The sequence below is a fragment of the Bufo bufo genome, chromosome 7, assembly GCF_905171765.1.
Source record: "Bufo bufo chromosome 7, aBufBuf1.1, whole genome shotgun sequence".
In the NCBI taxonomy this organism is placed as follows: Eukaryota; Metazoa; Chordata; class Amphibia; order Anura; family Bufonidae; genus Bufo; species Bufo bufo.
This window is the reverse complement of record NC_053395.1, coordinates 183,682,605-183,707,589: the sequence shown is the minus strand read 5'-3', so window position 1 is coordinate 183,707,589 and position 24,985 is coordinate 183,682,605. Positions and strand designations below refer to the sequence as shown.

At 45.1% G+C, this 24,985-nt stretch overlaps 1 protein-coding gene across 1 annotated transcript in view; it reads right to left on the bottom strand.

Annotated features, from left to right (window-relative positions):
* CHN1 (chimerin 1) overlaps positions 1-24,985 on the bottom strand; it is a 104,289-nt gene that overhangs the window by 71,321 nt on the left and 7,983 nt on the right. The window contains exons 3-4 of the mRNA XM_040439630.1: positions 12,732-12,770; positions 6,336-6,391 (exon numbers count right to left, since the gene is read on the bottom strand). Of these exons, the coding sequence (XP_040295564.1) occupies positions 6,336-6,391; positions 12,732-12,770 (95 nt within the window). The remainder of the gene's footprint in view (positions 1-6,335; positions 6,392-12,731; positions 12,771-24,985) is intronic.

Here is a 24,985-nt window from a genome sequence, read left to right as displayed (position 1 = left end):
CTTTCACAGTAGTAATGCCCATCTGTGCCCCTTCACAGTTGTAATGCCCTCTTTGTGCCCCCTTCATAGTAATAATCCCCATTGTGCCTCCTTCACAGTAATAATGCCCCTTAATAGTAGTAATGCCCATTGTACCCCTTCACGGTAATAATGCCCTCTGTGCCCCCTCCACGGTAGAAATGCCCATTATGCCCCCTCCAGAGTAAAAAATGCCCATTGTGCCCCCTCCAGAGTAAAAAATGCCCATTGTGCCCCCTCCAAAGTAAAAAATGCCCATTGTGCCCCCTCCAAAGTAAAAAATGCCCATTGTGCCCCCTCCAAAGTAAAAAATGCCCATTGTGCCCCCTCCAAAGTAAAAAATGCCCATTGTGCCCCCTCCAAAGTAAAAAATGCCCATTGTGCCCCCTCCAAAGTAAAAAATGCCCATTGTGCCCCCTCCAAAGTAAAAAATGCCCATTGTGCCCCTCAACAGTAAAAAATGCCCATTGTGCCCCTCAACAGTAAAAAATGCCCATTGTGCCCCCTCCAGAGTAGAAATGCCCATTGTGCCCCCTCCAGAGTAGAAATGCCCATTTTGCTCCCTCTGTGTTAAAAAAAACACAAAAAAAAAAAAAAACACACAGTAACTACTCACCTTGTCCCGTTCCTGAAGCTCACAGTCCTCTCCCCTGCAGACACAGATCGCTCTGAAGCACTGTGTGGGCTGAGCTTATGCAGATTTCCAGACTGCAGGCTCCGCCCACACATGCCAGCCACACAATCTTCCCCATTCAGAGAGCCGCTGACCTGAAGGAGGGGAAAAGCGCTGGGAGCAGAGCGGTGAGTGACAGGACCGCAGCTCCCAGCGCTCCAGCAATGAGCGCTTCCGTCTGTATTGATGGAAGTGCTCATTGCTTCTGGACTCTGGCACCCCCTGAGAGCCGGCACCCGGGTGCATGCAAGGGTCCAGACAGCTGGCAACCACAGTCCGCCAGTTGAGTACCCCTGGCCTAGACTGATTAAAGGGCATCTGTCAGCGATTTGTACCTATGAAACTAGTTGACCTGTTACATGTGCACTTGGCAGCTGTTGGTCCCATGTTCATATATGCCTGCATTGCTGAGAAAAAGGATATTTTAAGGGAGTTTTTAAGGATTTTGATACTGATGACCTATCCTCAGGATTGTAAACAAAAGTGTTTGTAGAGCAGCACCCACGGACGCAAACGTCCACCCCGGCAATGCACCAGCCAAACCACGACCGCAGATCCTCAGGAGTCAACCATATAGCGAGTAAAGAGAGGTGGCGGCAGCATCTCCGCTGAATCCTTTATTGGACGGACTTTACAGAAAGTGGGCCATAAAATTAATCAGCAATGTTTCAGCTGGATCCCAGCCTTTATCCAGCCTTGACAAAGGCTGGGATCCAGCCGAAACGTTGCTGCTTAATTTTATGGCACACTTTCTGTAAAGTCCGTCCAATAAAGGATTCACCGGAGTTGCTGCCGCTACCTCTCTTTACTCGCTATCCTCAGGATAGGTCATCAGTATCTGATTGGTGGGGGACCTCTGCTGATCAGCTGTTTGAGAAGGCACCAGCTCTCCTGTGAGCGCTGTGGCCTTCTCCATGCCTACAAAGCACAGCGCCGTCCATTGTATAATGGCTGTGCTTGGTATCGCGCTCACTTCAATGGGACGGAGCACAATACGAAGCACAGCCGCTATACAATGTACGGTGCTGGGCTTAGCGAGCACAGAGAAGGCCGCAGCGCTGTGATCGCCGCTGCCTTCTCAAATAGCTGATCAGCTGAGGTCCAGGGTGTCGGACACCCACTGATCGGATACTGATACTATCCAGAGGATAGGTCATCAGTATCAGAATCCCAGGAAACCCCTTTTAGATATGCAAATGAACCTCTAGGAGCAACCTTGTCGTTACACCTAGCGGCTCCACTTTCTTGCGATTGACAGAGCCAGTCGTGGTCACGACTCAGAGAGGAAATCATTCATGTCAAGGTGCATTCATCCGGCTGTGTTTTCTGCCTCTGTTACATCCGTTATTCAATAAGCATAATGATATTTCAAGGATGAAAAATGGATGCGCCCATAGCCAGCTCCCTGCTGAGATACAATTGGATAAGACACCAGTCTGATAGGAATCCTTATTAAACACAGATCCTTGGTTAAAATACACACCAGCACCCTGCAGGGCGTTCATGACAGATCTGTGATAACAGTGAGTACTTTTAATTGTAATTGAGAGTGCTGCTCTCTAGTCCATCATGTCCAGTACAGGTTCCCCTCCGAGCTCTTAAGCCTTAAAATCTGTCCAAACCATTTGCGTTTAGCAATCGTGTTCAGAATTTACAATGCAGATAACACAGATACATTAGATTTTGAAGTGCAACCATCATTTCAACATCTTTCCCTCCCGTTCACTGCTGGACCCCACAGACTATAATGGGATCTGGCCACTTTCAGTCATGAGTGCCGGGTTTTGGCCACACAAATACTGTCCCATGCCACGTTTTTTTGTCTGTCCGAAACCCAGCACTCATGCCGGGAAGCGACCAGATCCCTGCTGGATCCCATTATGATCTATTGGGTCCAGCGGAGAATGGCAATATGCTGGACTCATGCTGGAGAGCAGCCAGATCCCATTATAGTATAAGTAGTCCAGCAGTGAATGGCAGTATCCGGCAATGCCGGAGATGCGAACTTAGCCTTATTTGTCCTATCACAGAAAATGCCTCTTTCTCCACTTAGCAGAATCAACTCCTCAATTCTCCTGCACTGATCACCCACTCTCAATTCACTGGTCCAATCCAAACACATGAGGTGGAGATTAACAGCTTGGAGAGACAGCAAAGAGTTGTATGAACCTTTGTACTGTGTGACATCACAGTGCGCGTTATCCCTGCACTGTGTGACATCACAGTGCGCGTTATCCCTGCACTGTGTGACATCACAGTGCGCGTTATCCCTGCACTGTGTGACATCACAGTGCGCGTTATCCCTGCACTGTGTGACATCACAGTGCGCGTTATCCCTGCACTGTGTGACATCACAGTGCGCGTTATCCCTGCACTGTGTGACATCACAGTGCGCGTTATCCCTGCACTGTGTGACATCACAGTGCGCGTTATCCCTGCACTGTGTGACATCACAGTGCGCGTTATCCCTGCACTGTGTGACATCACAGTGCGCGTTATCCCTGCACTGTGTGACATCACAGTGCGCGTTATCCCTGCACTGTGTGACATCACAGTGCGCGTTATCCCTGCACTGTGTGACATCACAGTGCGCGTTATCCCTGCACTGTGTGACATCACAGTGCGCGTTATCCCTGCACTGTGTGACATCACAGTGCGCGTTATCCCTGCACTGTGTGACATCACAGTGCGCGTTATCCCTGCACTGTGTGACATCACAGTGCGCGTTATCCCTGCACTGTGTGACATCACAGTGCGCGTTATCCCTGCACTGTGTGACATCACAGTGCGCGTTATCCCTGCACTGTGTGACATCACAGTGCGCGTTATCCCTGCACTGTGTGACATCACAGTGCGCATTATAACTGCACTGTGTGACATCACAGTGCGCGTTATCCCTGCACTGTGTGACATCACAGTGCGCGTTATCCCTGCACTGTGTGACATCACAGTGCGCGTTATCCCTGCACTGTGTGACATCACAGTGCGCGTTATCCCTGCACTGTGTGACATCACAGTGCGCGTTATCCCTGCACTATGTGACATCACAGTGCGCATTATCCCTGCACTATGTGACATCACAGTGCGCATTATCCCTGCCCTATGTGACATCACAGTGCGCGTTATCCCTGCACTGTGACATCACAGTGCGCATTATCCCTGCACTATGTGACATCACAGTGCGCATTATCCCTGCCCTATGTGACATCACAGTGTGCATTATCCCTGCCCTATGTGACATCACAGTGCGCATTATCCCTGCCCTATGTGACATCACAGTGCGCATTATCCCTGCACTATGTGACATCAGTGTGCGCATTATCCCTGCCCTATGTGACATCACAGTGCGCGTTATCCCTGTATTATGTGTATTATGTGACATCACAGTGCACATTATCCCTGTATTGTGTGACATCACAGTGCGCATTATAAACTATAGGATAATAAAAACTGTGATGTTACATAGTACAGGGGTACTATGTGACATCACAGTGTGCATCATGCCTGTATTGTGTGATATTACAGTGCGCATTCTCTCTATGCTGTGTGATATCATAGTGAGCATTACCCCTGTACTGTATGAAATCACTGATAAATATGTCATTGGGAAATTTTAACGTTTTCCTATAGGGCCACTTCGTTACTGGTTATACCCATGTATATAACTATAACATAGTATAATCAATGGACAGCCCATGGTTACAGAGAAAAAAATTGTTTTGCATAATGCAAATGACAGTGAATCACAAAACTATTCCAGATATATGGGTGAATTCATTACATCCACACAGAACAGAGAGATAAGAGCAGGCAACTTTACTTTAAAATAGAAATAAGTCTAAAAAACGCCTCTTAGTCTCACAAGAGAATATTGAGAGAATATTTCTAGGTATACTACTTTCAGCATATTCAAGACATTGCATCCATGGGGAGGGTATTTGCACATTCACAGCTGTCTTAAAGGGGTTCTCCAGGAATAAATAAAAAAATGAAAATTTTATTTTATAATAAATATATTCACAAATACCTTTCATTACTTAGAATGACTTGTTTTGTCTAGGGAGCAATCATTCGGAGAAATAAAATGGCCGCCGCCCTATCAGTACACACAAAACCTGTCCTAATCACACAGGAGGACAAGTTACTTCACCACAATGAGCCATAGTGCTGCCTCATCCTCCTCTCTGCTCTGCTTGTCAGGAATCAGGATCCTGAATACAGGGGAATCTCTGTGGGAATGGAGAAGATGAGGAGACATGAGAGGAGGGTGAGGTTTGGCTAATGAGCAGCAGCACTTGTTTACAGTCTCCATTACCACAGTCTGTCCTGTCTGTCCTCTCTGTACTTCATGTCTCCTCATGAACTAAATTCCCCAGAGATTCAGCTAAAGTTCTTATCATCTGTATTCAGGATCATAATCCCATTCAAGTAAAGAGGAGGAGGAGGCAGCTCTTTACCTCAGTGTTGTAAAGTAACTTGTCCTCATGTGTGAACTAATGGGACAGCGGCCATTTTGTTTCCCCTGATGATTGCTCCCCAGACACTATGAGCCATTATAAATAATGAAAGGTATTTGAGAATATATTTATAATAAAATAATGTTTAAGTATTTTCATTTTCTTAATTCCTGGAGAACCCCTTTAAGGATCTAAAAATCCATATTTCAATCATAATATAGATGATGGATGCGATATGGACACCAAGAGTGGAAATCCTAGTACCTGGTTATCTCCTGAGGGGGGAAAAAAAGTTGTATTAATGCTATAGTTCTCTCTGCCACCACTAGAGGGAGCTCAGTGCTAAAGAATGTATTGTTGAGCTCAATGACAGCTGTAAACATCCCTATGCAGTGAGCCCCCCCTAGTGGCAAGTGAAGGAAGATGGGTTATGGAGCTCCCTATGAAAAAAGAGAAAAGACCTGACATTTATAATAATTCTGTCATTATTTATTAAAGAAAATTATAGGGATACTTACCTGACTGAGACATCCAATATAATTATATAAGAGCATTACAATAAATGGTTGTCAACCACTAAGGCACCATAGACAACCAGGAATTTCAGATATTGACCCATAACCCTCCTGTATAGATTAGATTAAGTAAATACTTAAAGGGAACCTGTCACCGGGATTTTGTGTATAGAGCTGAGGACATGGGTTGCTAGATGGCCGCTAGCACATCCGCAATACCCAGTCCCCATAGCTCTGTGTGCTTTTATTGTGTAAAAAAAACGATTTGATAAATATGAAAATTAACCTGAGATGAGTCCTGTCCCTGACTGATCTCGGGGACAGGAGTCATCTAAGGTTCATTTGCATATGTATCAAATAGTTATCACTGTCAAAAAACACAAAGTTCCATGATGGTAGAGAAAATTATTTTAGCCTATACTGCCACCTACTGGCAGGCTAGAAAAATAAATCCCGAAAAGACATTTTGATAAAAATGTACTGATCCCAAGGCGGGATGCCATAAACTGGGCCCCTGCAATCCTGCTGCATACATAATAAAATATCTATTCCGGCCAGCCTAAGGTGATTATTCATTATGCATAATCCAGGGCCGACCATAATTATAGGTGCTTATATACTGCCATCAGGAGTCCCAACTCTCCCTTGACGGTCACATTTCTGGGTACCTACCTCACGTGTGCAGGTAATTCTTCGGGGGTGAGGAGCTTCTTGCTGCAGCTGATACACTAAGGGAGGAATAACACAGTAATTTACATTTTTATACCCAAACCTCACACCCTGACCAATCAAAACATGAACTGTACCTTGTAATGATGACAAGCAATAAACCCGAATACACGTTTATGGATTATAATTACTTATAGGGGCAACATCCAATGATTGTCACAGCCCCTCCCAATATCATAAAATCAGGATTTGTGATGTCATGAAATAAAAATATCTTCTGTTCCAAGATGACCCATCACCTCCTCTGACATGTCTGCCTTAGTAAAGACTTGTATTCCCCATGAAATAATTCTGGAGTATCTTTATCTTGGAAACCTACATTGTGCCGTTCCTCTGTTATTCCTAAAGAGAAATTTTTAAATAAATTCAGAAATGGGTGTTACTATTCCTTTTGACAATAAGTGGGTCCCTACAAGTCAACCGCTCTGTCAAGTGGAATAGCAACACCAAGCTGTCAATTTATTCATACATTTCCAGGAGGGATAACAGAGGAGTGGCCCATAAAAAAGTTGCTCTGGAATTATTTTATAATGAATTCAAGCATTAACCAAAACAGACAAGCCAGGGGGGCTGCCAGGTCCTCATTTAGAAGGCAATGCTGCATTTTCCAGGGATTCATAGGAGAGATTTGCGTTACTTATGCTCATCGCCTTTGTCGTCATCATCATGTTTTACATTTAGATTCTGGGAAAGAAATAATGGAATAGAGATCCATTACTTAAAGGGAACCTGTCACCGGGATTTTGAGTATAGAGCTGAGGACATGGGTTGCTAGATGGCCGCTAGCACATCCGCAATATCCAGTCCCCATAGCTCTGTGTGCTTTTATTGTGTAAAAAAAAAACGATTTGATAAATATGCAAATTAACCTGAGATGTGTCCTGTCCCTGACTCATCTCACATACAGGACTCATCTCAGGTTAATTTGCATATGTATCAAATCGGTTTTGTGACACAATAAAAGCACACAGAGCTATGGGGACTGGGTATTGCGGAAGTGCTAGCGGCCATCTAGCAACCCATGTCCTCAGCTCTATACACAAAATCCCGGTGACAGGTTCCCTTTAACATTTCCACAAGTTCATCTAAAATATTATCGCATCATTATTAAGTTTTGATAATAAAAAGAGGACCTGTCACCACAAAATGCAGTGTAATCTGCAGGCGGCATGTCACAGAGCAGGAGGAGCTGAGCAGATTGACGTATAGTTTAAAGAGAAAAGATTCAGTAAAACGTGTAATTTATACATTTATATATCTCTGCTTTTTCTGATTTCCTTGTTCACGGGGGAGGTGTTATCAGTGATTGATAGCGTGCCACGTGTAAAGGTGCATTTAGAAAGCCGGATTGTCTGGCAGATTATCAGGAATTACTGCTCCTACAAAACGCTTATTCCTAATAATCTGCTCATGTTATTTATATATTTTTATATATTTTTTCCTTTTTTAGATCAAGGAGGAGGCCTTCGGAACGCCTGTCATGCATGGGTTAATCTGATGCAAATTCTTACATTACATGTAACATGCACCCCTGGACCACTCGACATATGCCTTCTGAGTACAAGGAATGATCTACCGACGATCCTGGTAGATCCCGGTATAGATCCCTTGTCAATATAGGTGGTTGGTTTCTATAGCAATGGAGACGAACGGCGCGGTCACATGGGTGTTGATTGAGCACGTGACCTGGTTTCTATAGTGATGAAGATGTACCCGGCAGTCATGTGGGCGGTGAGGGATTACGTGGTCCAGTCAGGTGATTGGGTTTGGATGACGCGTTCGGTCAGGTGACCATGAATGGGACATGTGACCATTACGTATCTCTGTGTGGATAGGAGGAAATTTGGAGTGTGGATATGCACGGTGCAGGTGTTCCGCAAGCAACCACCAACTTTCAGGTAATGAACTGTGGTCTTTTTAATTGGGTAATTGATGTGACGGACACGGGAATAATACACCGTATTGGTGAATTTCAATGAACAGGTGTTTGTCTGAATAACGGTGGATCACTATTGGTTGAAGCCGCTTAGAGGCGGAGCTATGTATGGTGTATGTATTGTCCTAATGCCCTCTGTATGTAGGCTTGATGGAGGCTACTTGTTAGCCGAAACGTTGCACCTTATTGGCGATTTTTGCACATGTTTTTCATGGACCCACTGTGAATAAATTTCACTTCTGGAGATGCTGCCATCAACTTGCTTTTCTTCATTGATCGGAGGACCAAAGTGGATCTGAGGTCGTGATGGATTTCAGTTTGTGTCTCTACGGTATTGAGTGCTGCTCTGAATATTGGTATTGCTATTCTGAGGATAGGTCATCAATAGAAAAAGCCCGGAAAACCCCTTTAAATGGTGCCAATAAAAAATAAGCCCTCCTATGGCCATGTGAACGGAAAAATACAAAAGCTATGGCAATTGGCATGTGGGGAGGAAAAATGCATAAATTAAAATAGGCTTAGTCCTTAAAGGGGTTCAGCGCTGACCCTGGATATAACCTCTTCTTAACTAACTTACTATGTATGAGTGGAGAATTGGAGCATTTCCTTGTTCTGATGCTCCCCCTAGCCTTGTGCTGCATCACGGAGGGCAAGGTCTGTTTGCTTACTGCCAGTGATGTACTGGGCTTCTCCTTGCTGTGCTGGGCGGAGACTTCTGCCTAGCAGTGAGCCTGTCAACAAATTAGTTGTCTGTAGCGCTGCCCCAGGTTGTTTTAGAGGCGGGTACTAGTGGCGCCTGTTTGTGCTGGTGATGTCGCCGGCCTCACTGCTAGGTGGAAGTCTTCGCCTAGCATAGTGAGGAGAAGCCCAGTTCGCAACCAACAGTAAACAAACAGACCTTGCCCTGCGTGATGTAGCGCAAGGCAAGGGGGAGCATCACAGCAAGGAAATACTCCGATGCTCCACTCAAACATAGTAAATGTTAAGAAGAGGTAATATCGAGGTTCAGCTCTGAACCTGGACAAGACCTTTAAGGGGTTAAAGGGTCTTCTATCTGACAGCATTTCTGGGACAGCCAACGATCACCGGCTCCTCTTCTGTGTTCTCTCTACAGGAGAGATGATGGATCTTGTGACATTCTGTGCCACCAATTAGCCCAATATCTCTACAGCTCCCGCTTCTCCACCCGTCACCCCTAGCAGTAAGTGTTGTCTCTTACAGGCTACAGTGCTCCTGGTTATTTACTTCTGTCTCCTCACATTATTCCATGGAACTCCTGGCAGCGCACATTATCATGACAATAGGACGCCATCGTAATCATCACATCTACGCTTATAACAGAAGAATCTATTCAATTATTTAATTCCTGATTTATAGTCGGATCTCATTATAGATTCCCCAAAAATTATGTTTCCTATTAAAGCCGTGATTTTTACATAAAGTCCACCATGGAAAGCAAAGACTGTCAGAAGCATTTAGATATTTAAAGAGTAACTAAACCTTTATATGAACTTTTAATATGTTGTCCCTAATGACCTAATAAAACTATTTCTAATATACTTTATTAATCAATTTAGTATTTTTATTATACTTTTACTTCTCTAAAGCGCAGCATTCTCTGTGCACTTAAAAACGTAAAACTCAGTTCTCTCTACACACAAGGTACTGGGCCCCCCTTTTCACGATCAGCATTCAGACCACCACAAATCTGATTGTAATACGTTATCCCCAGGATAGAGATTACTAACAGAATTCCCCTTTAACCCCTTAAGAACATGGCAATTTTCGAATTTTTTTGTCTTCATTTTTTACTCCCTGCCTTCCTGGAGCCATAGTTTATTTATTTTTTTTCGTTCACATAGCTGCATGAGGGGTTTGTTTTTGCGCGACAATTTGTACTTTCTAATGGAACCATTTTATAATGCATACGACATAGTGGGAAGCTGAAAAAAAATCCAAATGGGGTGGGAAAAAAAGCGACTCCAATATAGTTTTATGGGTTTCGTTTTTACAGCATTTCTTATGTGGCAAAACTGACCTGTTAGTCATTCTCTAGCTCAATAGGATTACAACGATACCACATTTTTATAATTTTTCTTGTGTTTTTATATTGTGACCCCCAGAACTTTTTTTTACATTTACATCTATGGAGCTGTGTGAGGGTTAATTTTTTCGGAGCAATCTGTAGTTTTTATTGATACCATTTTGGAGTATGTGAATCGTCAGTTTTGAGTTTTTTCTGTAACGCTGTTCACAGTACGGGATAAATATTTTAATATTTAATAGCTTGGACATTTTGGGACATGGCGATGCTAATGATCTTTATATTTATTGTTTATTTTTATATTGGGAAAGCAGTTGATTGTTTATCTTTTTTATATATTAAACTTTTTTTTTTTTAAACACTTACTTTGAGTCCCCCTAGGGGAATTCAACATGTGATCGTCTGATCGATTTAACATTGCAGCCTATAGGAGATTAAGTGCGCTCCTATCAAGCCCTGCCACAGGCATGGCCTGATGGGATCTTCGCTATGGCAGGTCTCTGAGCCTTCAGAAGGCCCAAGGCTGCAATAGCAATTAAATGGAGTTATCGCCCATCACAGACTTTGCACCCAGGTGTCTGCTGTGTAAAACAGAAAGCACCCAGTGACCACAATGATTGCTCAGGTCCTCAGCCGGCACCATCTTTCAAGTCCCATCTTGCACTGTACATATCTTGCGCAAGTCATGAAGGGGTTAAAGAGGGCCTAAAACCTCTTCTGACGTACCGGTTTTGGTAACTACTTGCATTCCCCAATTCCGAAACATATATTCTTATGACTCTGTGTTGTGCCATTCTTTTATTATTCCTTCTAGAAGTTATGAATGAAATGCTAGCAGTCTAAGGCTACTTTCACACTAGCGTTCGGGTGTCCGCTCGTGCGCACCGTTTGAAGGGGCTCACGAGCGGCCCCGAACGCATCCGTCTGGCCCCAATGCATTCTCAGTGGAGGCGGATCCGCTGAGAATGCATCCGACTGCCAGTGTTCAGCCTCCGCTCCGCTCAGTGAGCGGACACCTGAACGCTGCTTGCAGCGTTCGGGTGTCCGCCTGGCCGTGCGGAGGCGAGCGGATCCGTCCACACTTACAATGTAAGGCTACTTTCACACTAGCGTTCGGAGCGGATCCGTCTGATGTTTCATCAGACGGATCCGCTCCGATAATGCAGACGTTCGCATCCGTTCAGAACGGATGCGTCTGCATTAAAACTTAGAAAATTTTCTAAGTGTGAAAGTTGTCTGAGCGGATCCGTTCAGACTTTACATTGAAAGTCAATGGGGAACGGATCCGCTTGAAGATTGAGCCATATGGTGTCATCTTCAAGCGGATCCGTCCCCATTGACTTACATTGTAAGTGTGGACGGATCCGCTCGCCTCCGCACGGCCAGGTGGACACCCGAACGCTGCAAGCAGCGTTCAGGTGTCCGCTCACTGAGCGGAGCGGAGGCTGAGCGCTGGCAGGCGGATGCATTCTCAGTGGATCCGCCTCCACTGAGAATGCATTGGGGCCGGACGGCTGCGTTCAGGGCCGCTCGTGAGCCCCTTCAAGCGGTGCGCACGAGCGGACACCCGAACGCTAGTGTGAAAGTAGCCTAAGTCAATGGGGACGGATCCGCTTGAAGATGACACCATATGGCTCAATCTTCAAGCGGATCCGTTCCCCATTGACTTTCAATGGAAAGTCTGAACGGATCCGCTCAGACAACTTTCACACTTAGAAAATTTTCTAAGTTTTAATGCAGACGCATCCGTTCTGAACGGATGCGAACGTCTGCATTATCGGAGCCGCTCCGAACGCAAGTGTGAAAGTAGCCTAAAATGAAGGTCCAGATGGGCGTTATCAGTTTGGGGGGTGTCCCTGCACAGCCTGACACTAGCAGCACTGATTGGATAGTGTAAAGCTGTGCGGGGACACCCCCCCCCCCAACTGGTAACATACAACTGGACCTGCATTGCAATCTGCTAGTAATTCATTGATAATTTCTAGAAGGTATAATAAAGGAATGGCACATCATAAACTCATAAGAATAGCTAAACAAAATAATTACATTGTTGCACGTACGATAGTTACTTAAACAGACATATCAGGAGCGGGTATAGGTTCTCTTTAAGTCACTTTCCTTCCTCTTTTTGAAATAGGAACACGCCTTTAACTGCATCTACATCTGATCATTTTGTCGGGTTTCTCCTTATTATTGTAGCCTTTACAAAGATTTCCTGTTTGCCTCTGATTAGATCACAATGGCAGCTGCTCCAACACATGTAGCAGCCGACGCGTCAGACCTTGTTTGCTTTCCAGCGTGTGTCAATGTGTTCTTCCCTGGGGCAGAATATCTGATAGATGGAGTTCACCATACTTACAGTAAGATTTCCACACAGGAGGCCTGTACTCATCATTGTCTAAAAGAAAAAAAAAATTAGGAAAATCATCAGTTAATCACAGGTTACAATGGTAAGCACATATTAATCATAAGATGACACAACGCGTTCTGGTAAAAGAGAACATATCTATCTAATGGTGGCAACACCATTAGATAGATGCACAAATGCTCTCGATTTTTGGGGCCAGACCTATGGTCTCTATTAATTGGCTAAATTTAGCTTTTTTGAAGTTTGTTATTTTTGTTTCTCCCTGAAGAAACACAAAAAAAAAAAAAAAAAAAAAAAGATGGGGGGGCCTGTAGAGGGGCCCCCCTTTTTTTTTTTTTTTTTAGAGTGTTTCTTCAGGGAGGAACAAAAATAACAAACTTCAAAAAAAGCTAAATTTAGCCAACTAATAGAGACCATAGGTCTAACTAACTGGGACAAAGTCCTCAAAAATAAAAATACAGCCACAAAATTGGATATTTTTAAAAGCATCCTAAAATCTAATTGTGAGAGGTACATACCGTATAGGAATAAAAGGTTAAGGAACAAGAAAAAAAACTATGTGGATAAATAGAACTGTAAAGAAGGCAATAAATGACAAAAAGAAAGCATTTAAAAATCACTAAAACTGGAGGGTAGCGAGGAAGCACTGAAAAACTATAAGGAAAAAAATAGAATATGTAAAAAAACAAATAAAAGCAGCCAAACTAGAGACCGAGAGATTAATTGCCAAAGAGAGTCATACTAACCCTAAAATGTTCTTAAAAATTATATAAGGCTAGGTCTACATGACGACAATAAGTCGCGCGACAGATAGGGCACAACTACACTGCAACATTTGTAGCGCAACATTTTGTTGCACCAATGTCGGCAACAATTTTTATACTGGCAGTCTATGGTGTCGCACTGCAACATGCTGCGACTGCGACGCAACAGTCGCAGAAAAATCCATCTCGAATGGATTTTCTGCGACTGTTGCGTCGCAGTCGCAGCATGTTGCATGTTGCAGTGAGACACCATAGACTGCCATTATAAAAATTGTCGCGCGACATTAGTGCAACAAAATGTCGCGCGACAAATGTCGTCGTGTAGACCGAGCCTAAATGGTAAAAAGTATAAATCTGAAGGTGTCGGCCCTTTACAGAGTAATGAGGGGGAAGTTGCAGAGAGCGATGAGGAGAAAGCAAAGCTGTTAAATATTTTTTTCTCCAATGTATTCACTGAGGAAAATAAACTGTCAGATGAAATGCTGAATGTAAAAGTAAATTCCCCATTAAAAGTGTCCTGTCTGACCCAGGAAGAAGTACAGCGGCGTCTTAAAAAGATTAAAATAGACAAATCGCCAGGACCGGATGGCATACACCCCCGTATCCTAAGGGAATTAAGTAATGTCATAGCCAGACCCTTATTTCTGATATTTGCGGACTCTATACTGACAGGGAATGTCCCACAGGATTGGCGCGTGGCATATGTGGTGCCAATATTCAAAAATGGTCCAAAAACAGAGCCCGGAAACTATAGGCCGGTAAGTTTAACATCTGTTGTGGGTAAACTGTTTGAAGGTTTTCTGAGAGATGCTATGTTAGAGCATCTCAACGGAAATAAGCAAATAACGCCATATCAGCATGGCTTCGTGAGGGATCGGTCATGCCAAACTAATCAGTTTCTATGAGGAGGTAAGTTCTAAACTTGACAGCGGCGTATCAATGGATGTCGTATATCTGGACTTCTCCAAAGCATTTGACACTGTACCGCATAAAAGGTTAGTATATAAAATGAGAATGCTCGGACTGGGAGAAAACGTCTGTATGTGGGTAAGTAACTGGCTCAGTAATAGAAAACAGAGGGTGGTTATTAACGGTACACACTCAGATTGGGTCACTGTCACTAGTGGGGTACCTCAGGGGTCAGTATTGGGCCCTATTCTCTTCAATATATTTATTAATGATCTTGTAGAAGGCTTGCATAGTAAAGTATCAATTTTCGCAGATGACACTAAACTGTGTAAAGTAATTAACACGGAAGAGGACAGTATACTACTACAGAGGGATCTGGATAGATTGGAGGCTTGGGCAGAGAAGTGGCAGATGAGGTTTAACACTGACAAATGTAAGGTTATGCACATGGGAAGGAAAAATGCAAGTCACCCGTACATACTAAATGGTAAAACACTCGGTAACACTGACATGGAAAAGGATCTAGGAATTTTAGTGAACAGCAAACTAAGCTGTAGAAACCAGTGTCAGGCAGCTGCTGCCAAGGCCAATAAGATAATGGGTTGCATCAAAAGGGGCATAGATGCCCGTGATGAGAACATAGTCCTACCACTTTACAAATCGGTAGTCAGACCACACATGGAGTACTGTGTACAGTTCTGGGCTCCTGTGAACAAGGCAGACATAGCAGAGCTGGAGAAGGTCCAGAGGAGGGCAACTAAAGTAATAACTGGAATGGGGGGACTACAGTACCCTGAAAGATTATCAAAATTAGGGTTATTCACTTTAGAAAAAAGACGACTGAGGGGAGATCTAATAACTATGTATAAATATATCAGGGGTCAGTACAGAGATCACTCCCATTATCTATTTATCCCCAGGACTGTGACTGTGACGAGGGGACATCCTCTGCGTCTGGAGGAAAGAAGGTTTGTACACAAACATAGAAAAGGATTCTTTACGGTAAGAGCAGTGAGACTATGGAGCTCTCTGCCTGAGGAGGTGGTGATGGGGAGTACAATAAAGGAATTCAAGAGGGGCCTGGATGTATTTCTGGAGTGTAATAATATTACAGGCTATGGCTACTAGAGAGGGGTCGTTGATCCAGGGAGATATTCTGATTGCCTGATTGGAGTCGGGAAGGAATTTTTTTTTTCCCCTTAAAGGGCTTCTGTCAGCCCACTAAACCGTTTTTTTTTTTTTTTTTGCTTAATAATAACCCCTACACTGCGATTTATCCATAAGTAAAATAAGAATTTTGGTTCAGTAGAATTTGCTAAAACCCTATTTTTATAATATGTAAATTACCTTGCTACCTTGCTGGTAGCAGCCGCATCCTCCGATGGTAATGACGCCCCCTCTGCTTGTTGATTGACAGGGCCAGCGGACGGGATCTTTCTCCGCTGGCCCTGCCTGTTTTCATTCAATATCTGGCGCCTGCGCCGCGGCCGTACCTATCTTCAATCGGCGCAGGCGCACTGAGAGGCGGCCACTCACTCGGCCGCTTCATCCTCAATGCGCCTGCGCCGATGACGTCACATCTACACCCGGCGCAGGCGCATTGAGGATGAAGCGGCCGATTGAGTGGCCACCTCTCAGTGCGCCTGCGCCGATTGAAGATAGGTACGGCCGCGGCGCAGGCGCCAGATATTGAATGAAAACAGGCAGGGCCAGCGGAGAAAGATCCCGTCCGCTGGCCCTGTCAATCAACAAGCAGAGGGGGCGTCATTACCATCGGAGGATGCGGCTGCTACCAGCAAGGTAATTTACATATTATAAAAATAGGGTTTTAGCAAATTCTACTGAACCAAAATTCTTATTTTACTTATGTATGGATAAATCGCAGTGTAGGGGTTATTATTAAGCAAAAAAAAGAAGCCCTTTAAGTGCGGAAAATTGGCTTCTACCTCACAGGTTTTTTTGCCTTCCTCTGGATCAACTTGCAGGATGACAGGCCGAACTGGATGGACAGATGTCTTTTTTTTGGCCTTATAAACTATGTTACTATGTAATATTAAATCAAATACATACGAACAAAAGCAAGGTAGAGATCAGTAACATATAAAAAGAGGGTCCCAATGGACAAAGGTGAAAGAAGATCCCTGTATTTTTATCCTATGGACACATTTAGGACAACCTAATATAATGACGGGTTAAAGAGGACTTGTCCCCTCTCCTGACGTGTCTGTTTTTGTGACTACTTGCATTCCCCCATGTAATGTCAATTCTGGAGCATCTATTCTTATGACTCTATGTTGTGCATTTTCTTTATTATTCCTGCTAGAAGTAATAAAAGAATTACTAGAATTTTGTAGTGAATGTCCAGATGGGTGTTACCAGTTAGGGGTGAGCCCCTGCACGGTCTGACACTGCCAGCACACCGCCCCAAACTGGTAACATCCATCTGGACATTTACTGCAAAATGCTTGTACTTTGTTCATAACTTCTAGGAGGAATAATAAAGGAATGGTACAACAGAGTCATAAGATTAAATGCTCCAGAATTGATATTTACATGGGGAATGCAAGTAACTAATATAACAGACATGTCAGGAAAGGTGACAGGTCCTGTAAGTGGTGGTGCTCGAAGAAATACAGACTGACGGGGGCATAGCTAGAAGTAGGGACCAAGAGATGCAATCTTAGAAGGCTGCGGATACTTACCTGCACAGTGCCACCACCGTCCAGGCACTATGCTCGTAATACTCAGTGCCATTCAATTGAAGGTATAAGTAATAAGTCTCCTGCCAGTCCCCATCATCCTACTTTGCCTTCCTGGGAGGAGACCCCTATCTATCCCTCACAAGCACAAGTGATGGCTGCTGCATGAGGGGGGGGGGGGGGGGGTGTCACTGCTGCTGTAAGAGTGTGACAGCGTGTGCGCGCTCTTCCTCCCTGCAGTACCGATACATCATGGGGGATGGAGCCGTCCAGTGCCATGCATTCAGCAGCGGGTGGAAGCAGCTGGCTGCCCTAGAACCATTCACTGCAACAACAGGGTTTTGTCCAGCCTGTCACTGCCCTGAAATCCTGAAAGCGGGGGCCACACAAGCATGTGCCACACAAGTGATAATTAGTTATGGACATGCGACTAACGTACAACTTTTGTCATCGGCTACGGGATGACGAGGAGGGAAGAATTTAAAATCACAAGGGAATACAGTCCAGGTGAATCCAAGTGCTCAGCCATAAGCTCAGGGCAGTAAGCTCCTGCGCTGCCCCTACTGGACGAAGGTAGCCAGAGTCTAGAGACCGGAAATGCTGTGGTCAGTCCACCGTCTAAGGCGCACGCTGCCATCGGTCAGTCCACCGTCTAAGGCGCACGCTGCCATCGGTCAGTCCACCGTCTAAGGCGCACGCTGCCATCGGTCAGTCCACCGTCTAAGGCGCACGCTGCCATCGGTCAGTCCACCGTCTAAGGCGCACGCTGCCATCGGTCAGTCCACCGTCTAAGGCGCACGCTGCCATCGGTCAGTCCACCGTCTAAGGCGCACGCTGCCATCGGTCAGTCCACCGTCTAAGGCGCACGCTGCCATCGGTCAGTCCACCGTCTAAGGCGCACGCTACCATCGGTCAGTCCACCGTCTAAGGCGCACGCTGCCATCGGTCAGTCCACCGTCTAAGGCGCACGCTGCCATCGGTCAGTCCACCGTCTAAGGCGCACCCTGCCATCGGTCAGTCCACCGTCTAAGGAGCACCCTGCCATCGGTCAGTCCACCGTCTAATGCGCACCCTGCCATCGGTCAGTCCACCGTCTAATGCACACCCTGCCATCGGTCAGTCCACCGTCTAATGCACACCCTGCCATCGGTCAGTCCACCGTCTAATGCACACCCTGCCATCGGTCAGTCCACCGTCTAATGCACACCCTGCCATCGGTCAGTCCACCGTCTAATGCACACCCTGCCATCGGTCAGTCCACCGTCTAATGCACACCCTGCCATCGGTCAGTCCACCGTCTAATGCACACCCTGCCATCGGTCAGTCCACCGTCTAATGCACACCCTGCCATCGGTCAGTCCACCGTCTAAGGGTCCATTCACACGTCCGTTGTTTCTTTCCTGATCTGTTCCGTTTTTGGCGGAACAGATCTGGACCAGATCTGTACCCATTCATTTTCAATGGGTCCTGAAAAAAAATCGGACAGCTCAATGTCAGATTTTTTTTCAAGACCCATTGAAAATGAATGGGTACAGATCTGGTCCAGATCTGTTCCGCAAAAAACAGAACAGATCAGGAAAGAAACAACGGACGTGTGAATGGACCCTTAGGCACATGCTGCCATCGGTCAGTCCACCGTCTAAGGCACCCGCTGCCATCGGTCAGTCCACCGTCTAAGGCACACGCTACTGTTGGTCAGTCCACAGTCTCATGCACACACTGCCAGTCAGTCCACAGTTTGGTGAATATGTGGCCATCAGTATGTACACAGTCAGGTGCACACGCTGCCATCGGTCAGTGCACAATCTAGTTTGCAGGTAGACGGCTGCTGGAGACACCTACGGTAATAATGGCCACATAAAAATAATACCCGACTCAATTGTAAGATGAAGAAGCATGATCAAGATTTGGAGCTGGGGATATTACTACAGGCAGGTAAAGGGACAGCTGAGAGACAGTTATAGGCAGTTATTCTCCAGCTTTCATGGCACAAACCACTGCATGCACTGACCCCCCTGGCCGTATCAGTCATACTTATATGTATGGGCAAGTTATGGCCGTTTGACAATCAAAAGATTTTTTTCCTTTGTAACCGCATGTTCATTCTGCTCTGTATCTAATCATAAAGATAAGGATTTTTTGGAGGCTGTAAACCATTATACTTCCTACCAAACTCTGGAGCATCAGGAACAGTTCCTGCATTTGCTACAACAACAGGACACCAAAGCGACACTTCGCATCAGCAACCATGACAGGGGGATCAGTGTCACTGGTGGAAAGGAAGGTGCATTAGAGGTCGGAGGAGAAGTCTCCCACTGCAAGGGTCCCCGAGAATGTGGGCTTTGGGAGAGGGGAGGTCGGATCATCTTACAGCCCACAAGCAGCTGTCACCAGGCAAAGGAATAGTTGGTCCTCAAATGATGTATTACATGCAGAATTGTAGCTTGAAGATCTTGGGCCCCAATGCAAAACGTTAAAGGGGTATGTCTGGTTATTTATATTGACGACCTATCATCAGGATAGGTCATCAATATCTAATCAGCAGGGCCGACACCCAGGACGCCCGCCGACCAGCTGTTTGAAAAGCGCGAGCTCCACTTCCTCGTCATTCCACTGCACTTCTTCTCGGAAATGCAGTGTAATCCCAAGTACTCGCTCCATTCACTTGAATGGAGCGAGTACTTGTAGTTACACTACACCGCCGTGTAGAGTAATGACGATAAAGCAGTGCTAGCATGGAGTGCCGCCTCCTTGTTAAACAGCTGATCGGCGGGGGTCCCGGGTGTCGGACCACTGCCGATCAGATATTGATGACCTATCCTGGTAGCATTGTGTGCTGTGTGCTTGGGGAGTTTCTGGGGGTGATGCCCCAAATTTACCAACTAAAACATTGGTTAGAGTACTTTCACACTTGCGTTTTTCTTTTCCGGCATAGAGTTCCGTCCTAGGATCTCAATAGCGGAAAATAACTGATCAGGCATATCCCCATGCATTCTGAATGGAGAGCAATCCGTTCAGGATGCATCAGGATGTCTTCAGTTCAGTCTTTTTAACTGATCAGGACAAAGATAAAACCGCAGCATGCTACGGTTTTATCTCCGGCCAAAGAACTGAAGACTTGCCTGAATGCCGGATCCGTCCTTCCGGTCTGCGCAAAAAATAAATGCCGGATCCGTTTTGCCGGATGACACATTTTTCTGACTGATCAGGCATTTTTAAGACTGATCAGGACCCTGATCAGTCTTACAAATGCCATCAGTTGGCATACGTTTTGACGGAACTGCTTGCCGGATCACTCTGCCGCAAGTGTGAAAGTAGCCTAAGTATATTAAAGGGAACTCGTCACCATGAAAATGCAAAATAAAAGCAGGCAGCATGTTATAGAGCAGGAGGAGCTGAGCAGACTGATAGATAGATTTATGGGGAAAAAAATTAGCAAAACTTATAATTTATTCATTTAAATTCCTGCTCATTCTGGGCTTTGCAGTCCAGGAGGCGGTCCTATCAGTGATTGACAGCTCTCCCTGTACATAGTCATAGAGGGAAGGCTGTCAATCACTGATAGCTCCGCCTCCTGGACTTCAAAGATCAAAATGAGCAGGAATTTAAATTAATAAATTACAAGTTCTACTGAATCTTTTCCCATAAATCTATATATCAATCTGCTCAGCTCCTCCCGCTATAACCTGCTGCCTTCAGCTCAGACACCATGTTCACTGTGAAAAGTTCCCAATTAAAGGTTATTACTCTGGCTAATAGAGGAGGGTCCTGAACGCAGAATGCCCTTTTACGGCCATAAGCCCTAATATAACAGATATGGGTTGTCCAAACTGGAAAATCCCTTTAAAAACATATACTGCAATTTTACTACAATGGCTACATGAAAGCGAATGTACTACTGAAAGGAAACTGGTAGAGAAAAGTAAAGCAGCGGATGTAGAAGCAGAAGGAGACATTGTAAGATAATAAAATACTGCTCTAGGAATTGACCTTTGTCTTGAGAATTCATAAAGTAGGCTTCGAGGGAAGTTAAAATATCCATGAAAATGTGTTTTCACGGATAAAAAAAAAAATTATCCATGAAAACACATAAAAGCAGACAACATCATCGCTCAGCTCTTGGCTGCCGTCCACTAAGTGTAACACGGAGCACAAAGCCTTCTGCCGACGCCAGTGATCTCAGAAGATCTGTCATTTACTGTGGTCACAACTGCAGAGGAGACGACTCAAGCATGAAATGAAATGGAATTCAAATAACTAACTGTGCTACATCACATGAAGCCAGAAACACCCCAAAGAGAAGGCCCTCACCGAGCACAAAGCCGCGCGACCGGCCGGAGTCATCGATTATTCCAGACAACAAGACCGTTCAATAGCGGCGACCTTGTACAGCCCTTCCACCTCCCTTAAAGAGACCCTGAGACGTCTATAATGAGGACATCTAATGGAGGCTGTAATTACTGGTGAACTAGCGAGCACTAATGCACCCACTGAATGCAAGCCCCCCCCCCCCCCCCCCTGACAGAAAGCGCCTTGTACGTTACGTCTGGGCTGACTGACATGACGAGTGCAACCTGAAATGGCGGTACATTACTATACGGCTGCTGTACCATGTTACATAATATAATCTTATCAGTATTGCCTTCTTAAGGTCCCTTTAGGCGGGACGATGTACAAGCAGCTCCTTCCCGATAATCTACTGATCGCTAGTGGAGGAGACCGGTGAATTTACATGCGGCGATCTCCTCCAGAGTATGGGGAGCAGTGATCGCTAGTGCCATTACTCGTCCCCATATTGTCTCGTTGTTTGCCGGCAGGAGATCGTGTTTACACGGCACAATCTGCCACCGGGAAACAAGGATTTTTTTTGTACTGCAAAAACGATCCAATTTCCCGATGAACCTGCGTTTCGCTCGTTCATCAGGTAGTCAGCGGTGCATTTATTATACCGCCAGATCATCGCTAACAAGCATTACTATGAACTCTCGTTAGCGATGATCTGTTTAATTCTCGGCCCCTGTAAACGGCCTTCTAACAAGGAGATGCCTTCTTACCAATAAATTCGAGAAATTAAAGGGGTTTTTCCAGCAGTTAGATATTGATGGCCTATCGTCAGTATAGGTCATCAATATCTGATCGCTGGGGGTCCTACACCCAGTACCCCTGTTACATAGCTGTTTGAAGAGACTGCGCTGCTTCCTAGGCCAATGAGGTCACGTTCATCAGTCACATGGCCTATTTGCATCTTAGTCCCATTCAAGTGAATGGGCCGGGGCTGCAATACCAAGCACAGCCACTATACAATGTATGGCGCTGTGCTTGGTACGCTCTAAGGAGGCTGCAGCACTCAACTGAGCCCCGTGGCCAAACAACTGATCACCATGGATGCCAGGTGTAACAATCAGATATTGATGACCTATCCTGAGGAAAGGCCATCAATATAAGGCCTCATGCACACGACCGTGTGTATTTTGCGGTCCGCAAAAAATACTGATGACGTCCGTGTGCGTTGCGGAACAGCTGGCCCCTAATAGAACAATACTATCCTTGTCCGTAATGCGGACAATAGGACATGTTCTATTTTTTTGCAGAACGGAAATACGGAATAACTTCCGGGTTTTTTTGCGGACCCATTGAAATGAATGGTTCCGTATACAGTCTGCAAAAAAACCTTCCTGTCAGCTTCTTAGAGGGGTTGGTTGGGTCCTCACGGTAACTCATTGTGGTGATAAAGCCAGCCCGGCTGATTGACAGTCAGACTTTCATTTTTAAAGGTGGTTGTCTTAAGTGGCAGCTGAAAAAAAGTGGATCTCATACAGAAATGGCTAAAACGAATGCAAAATGTTTATAACGGATGCTCAGAATCCGTTTTTGTCACAGGATCCGTTTTTTTTCTTTTTTCTTTCTGTTCTTCTAGGGCAGGCATCCTCAGACTGCGGCCCTCCAGCTGTTGTAAAACTACAACTCCCACAATGCCCTGCTGTAGGCTGGACACCTGTAGGCTGTTCGGGCATGCTGGGAGTTATAGTTTTGCAACAGCTGGAGGGCCGCAGTTTGAGGATGCCTGTTCTAGTGGATCAGAAGGATGGAAAATGAAGAGCTGATGTGAACCCAGCCTAACCCCGACATGTCAGCAGAACTCCACAGGCTGCTGTAAAGGTCGGCCTGCAGTCTGCTGACTGAATGGCAGGCACTGAATAATCTGGAATCCCTGCCAATTTATTATGGGACTGTCCTGGGAGAAAACTGGATAATAAGTATATATGGGGAATGGCCGTTTATGCAACTTCCTAACAAACCTGATAATCGCGGCCGATCGCGGACAATGAAAAAAGAAAATTCACAGCTCCCTGCAGGACGGAAACTGGAGGAAATAATCTGATTTACCGCTAGATTATATAACCTCCCGCCTTGTGCTCGGGGTCTGTTATTTTTCAGCTTGCATCAGCACTTCCTTTCCTGTCAATTCAATACAACCTGAAAACTTTCACTCACCCTTCCCTTGCTGGGTGAGCGGAGAGCAGAAAAGGAAACACTAAGGAAGCCGCAGCAAACGAGAGAGAAAAACACACAACCTAAAGATGGATTTCAGAAACTGTCAGGCAAAAACATCCAAATAATTAGATAATCCCAAAAGACCTTGAGAAACACGAGGACGCTGCGTGGAGAGGAGGAGGAGAGCCGTTGACCATACGTAAAGGCCTGGAGACAACCTATCATTCTGAAAGAACCTCAGGTTGCGAGAAAGCATAGTGGTAGCCCAATATGGCCACTTACAACACTCCCACGTTGACTATTCACCTGCTTTTCTAAAGTCCTAAGTAGTAAGTTATGATCCGTGGTAGCGGAATCTTTAATGGAATTCTTAGATGACCCGAACCTTGTACGCCGAACTTGAAACCACAAGTTCGCTCAACGCTAGTCCTAAGGCCTGGTTCACATTTCAGTGCATCATGGATGTGTGCTGCCTGTGTTCTCCATGGAGAGCACACGTACCCATTGACTTTAACATGCTTGTTCACACATCATGGTTTTCCGGTGACTGTGGGACAGTGGAAGGACCACGGACGGAGACTAACTATTTTGGTCCGTGGTGTGGACCAAACATGCTCATTAAATCCTGTGGGTCAGCAAAAACCACTGACACAACATGGATGGCATCTGTGTTCTGTAGGTGATTTTTCACGGACCATTGGTAGCAGATGCTCTAAAAATAAAATTTTCAGCTGAGCCGTGTCCGTGGAATAAGGATGAGACAAAGGACAAAAAAAAAACTGATTTCTTACCACAGAAATATGCCTCTTTCTCCACAGAGATAACATTTTCTGTCTTGTGACAATAAGATGAACCATCAGTTCACTTCTTCCTCTATAAAGTTCTATGGTCAACATGTAATCTGATTCTTTAGTGAGTCAACAGACCACCACCTTGTACATTTGGAAGTGGGGGGGGGTGGGGGCTGATAAGTGGAGAAAGAGGCATTTTTCTCTGACAAGATATATTACAAAGTTTCTTATGTTTACCCATACTATCGATTTATGCAAGCTTTGTTAAAAAGCTAGTGACTATTTCAAGGTCCTAACACGAGAAGCATGAGAGAAGCCAACAGTTTTCCAACTATAACTAGCCAACCTATCAAAAGAAAATGCCCTTCTTACTCCCCAGTAAACCGTACAATACTGCACACTAACCTAACATAATACTCTGACCATTTCAGCACATCTAAAACAAGCCTTAAGCATCTGGAGTAAGATCCGCACAAGCTATGGCACATATGCCACAAGCTGGTGACATCTGTGCATGAGATAAGGATCCATAAGGACATCTTCTGTACCAGAAAGGACATGTTTGGCTGAATTCTCATTTCTAGATT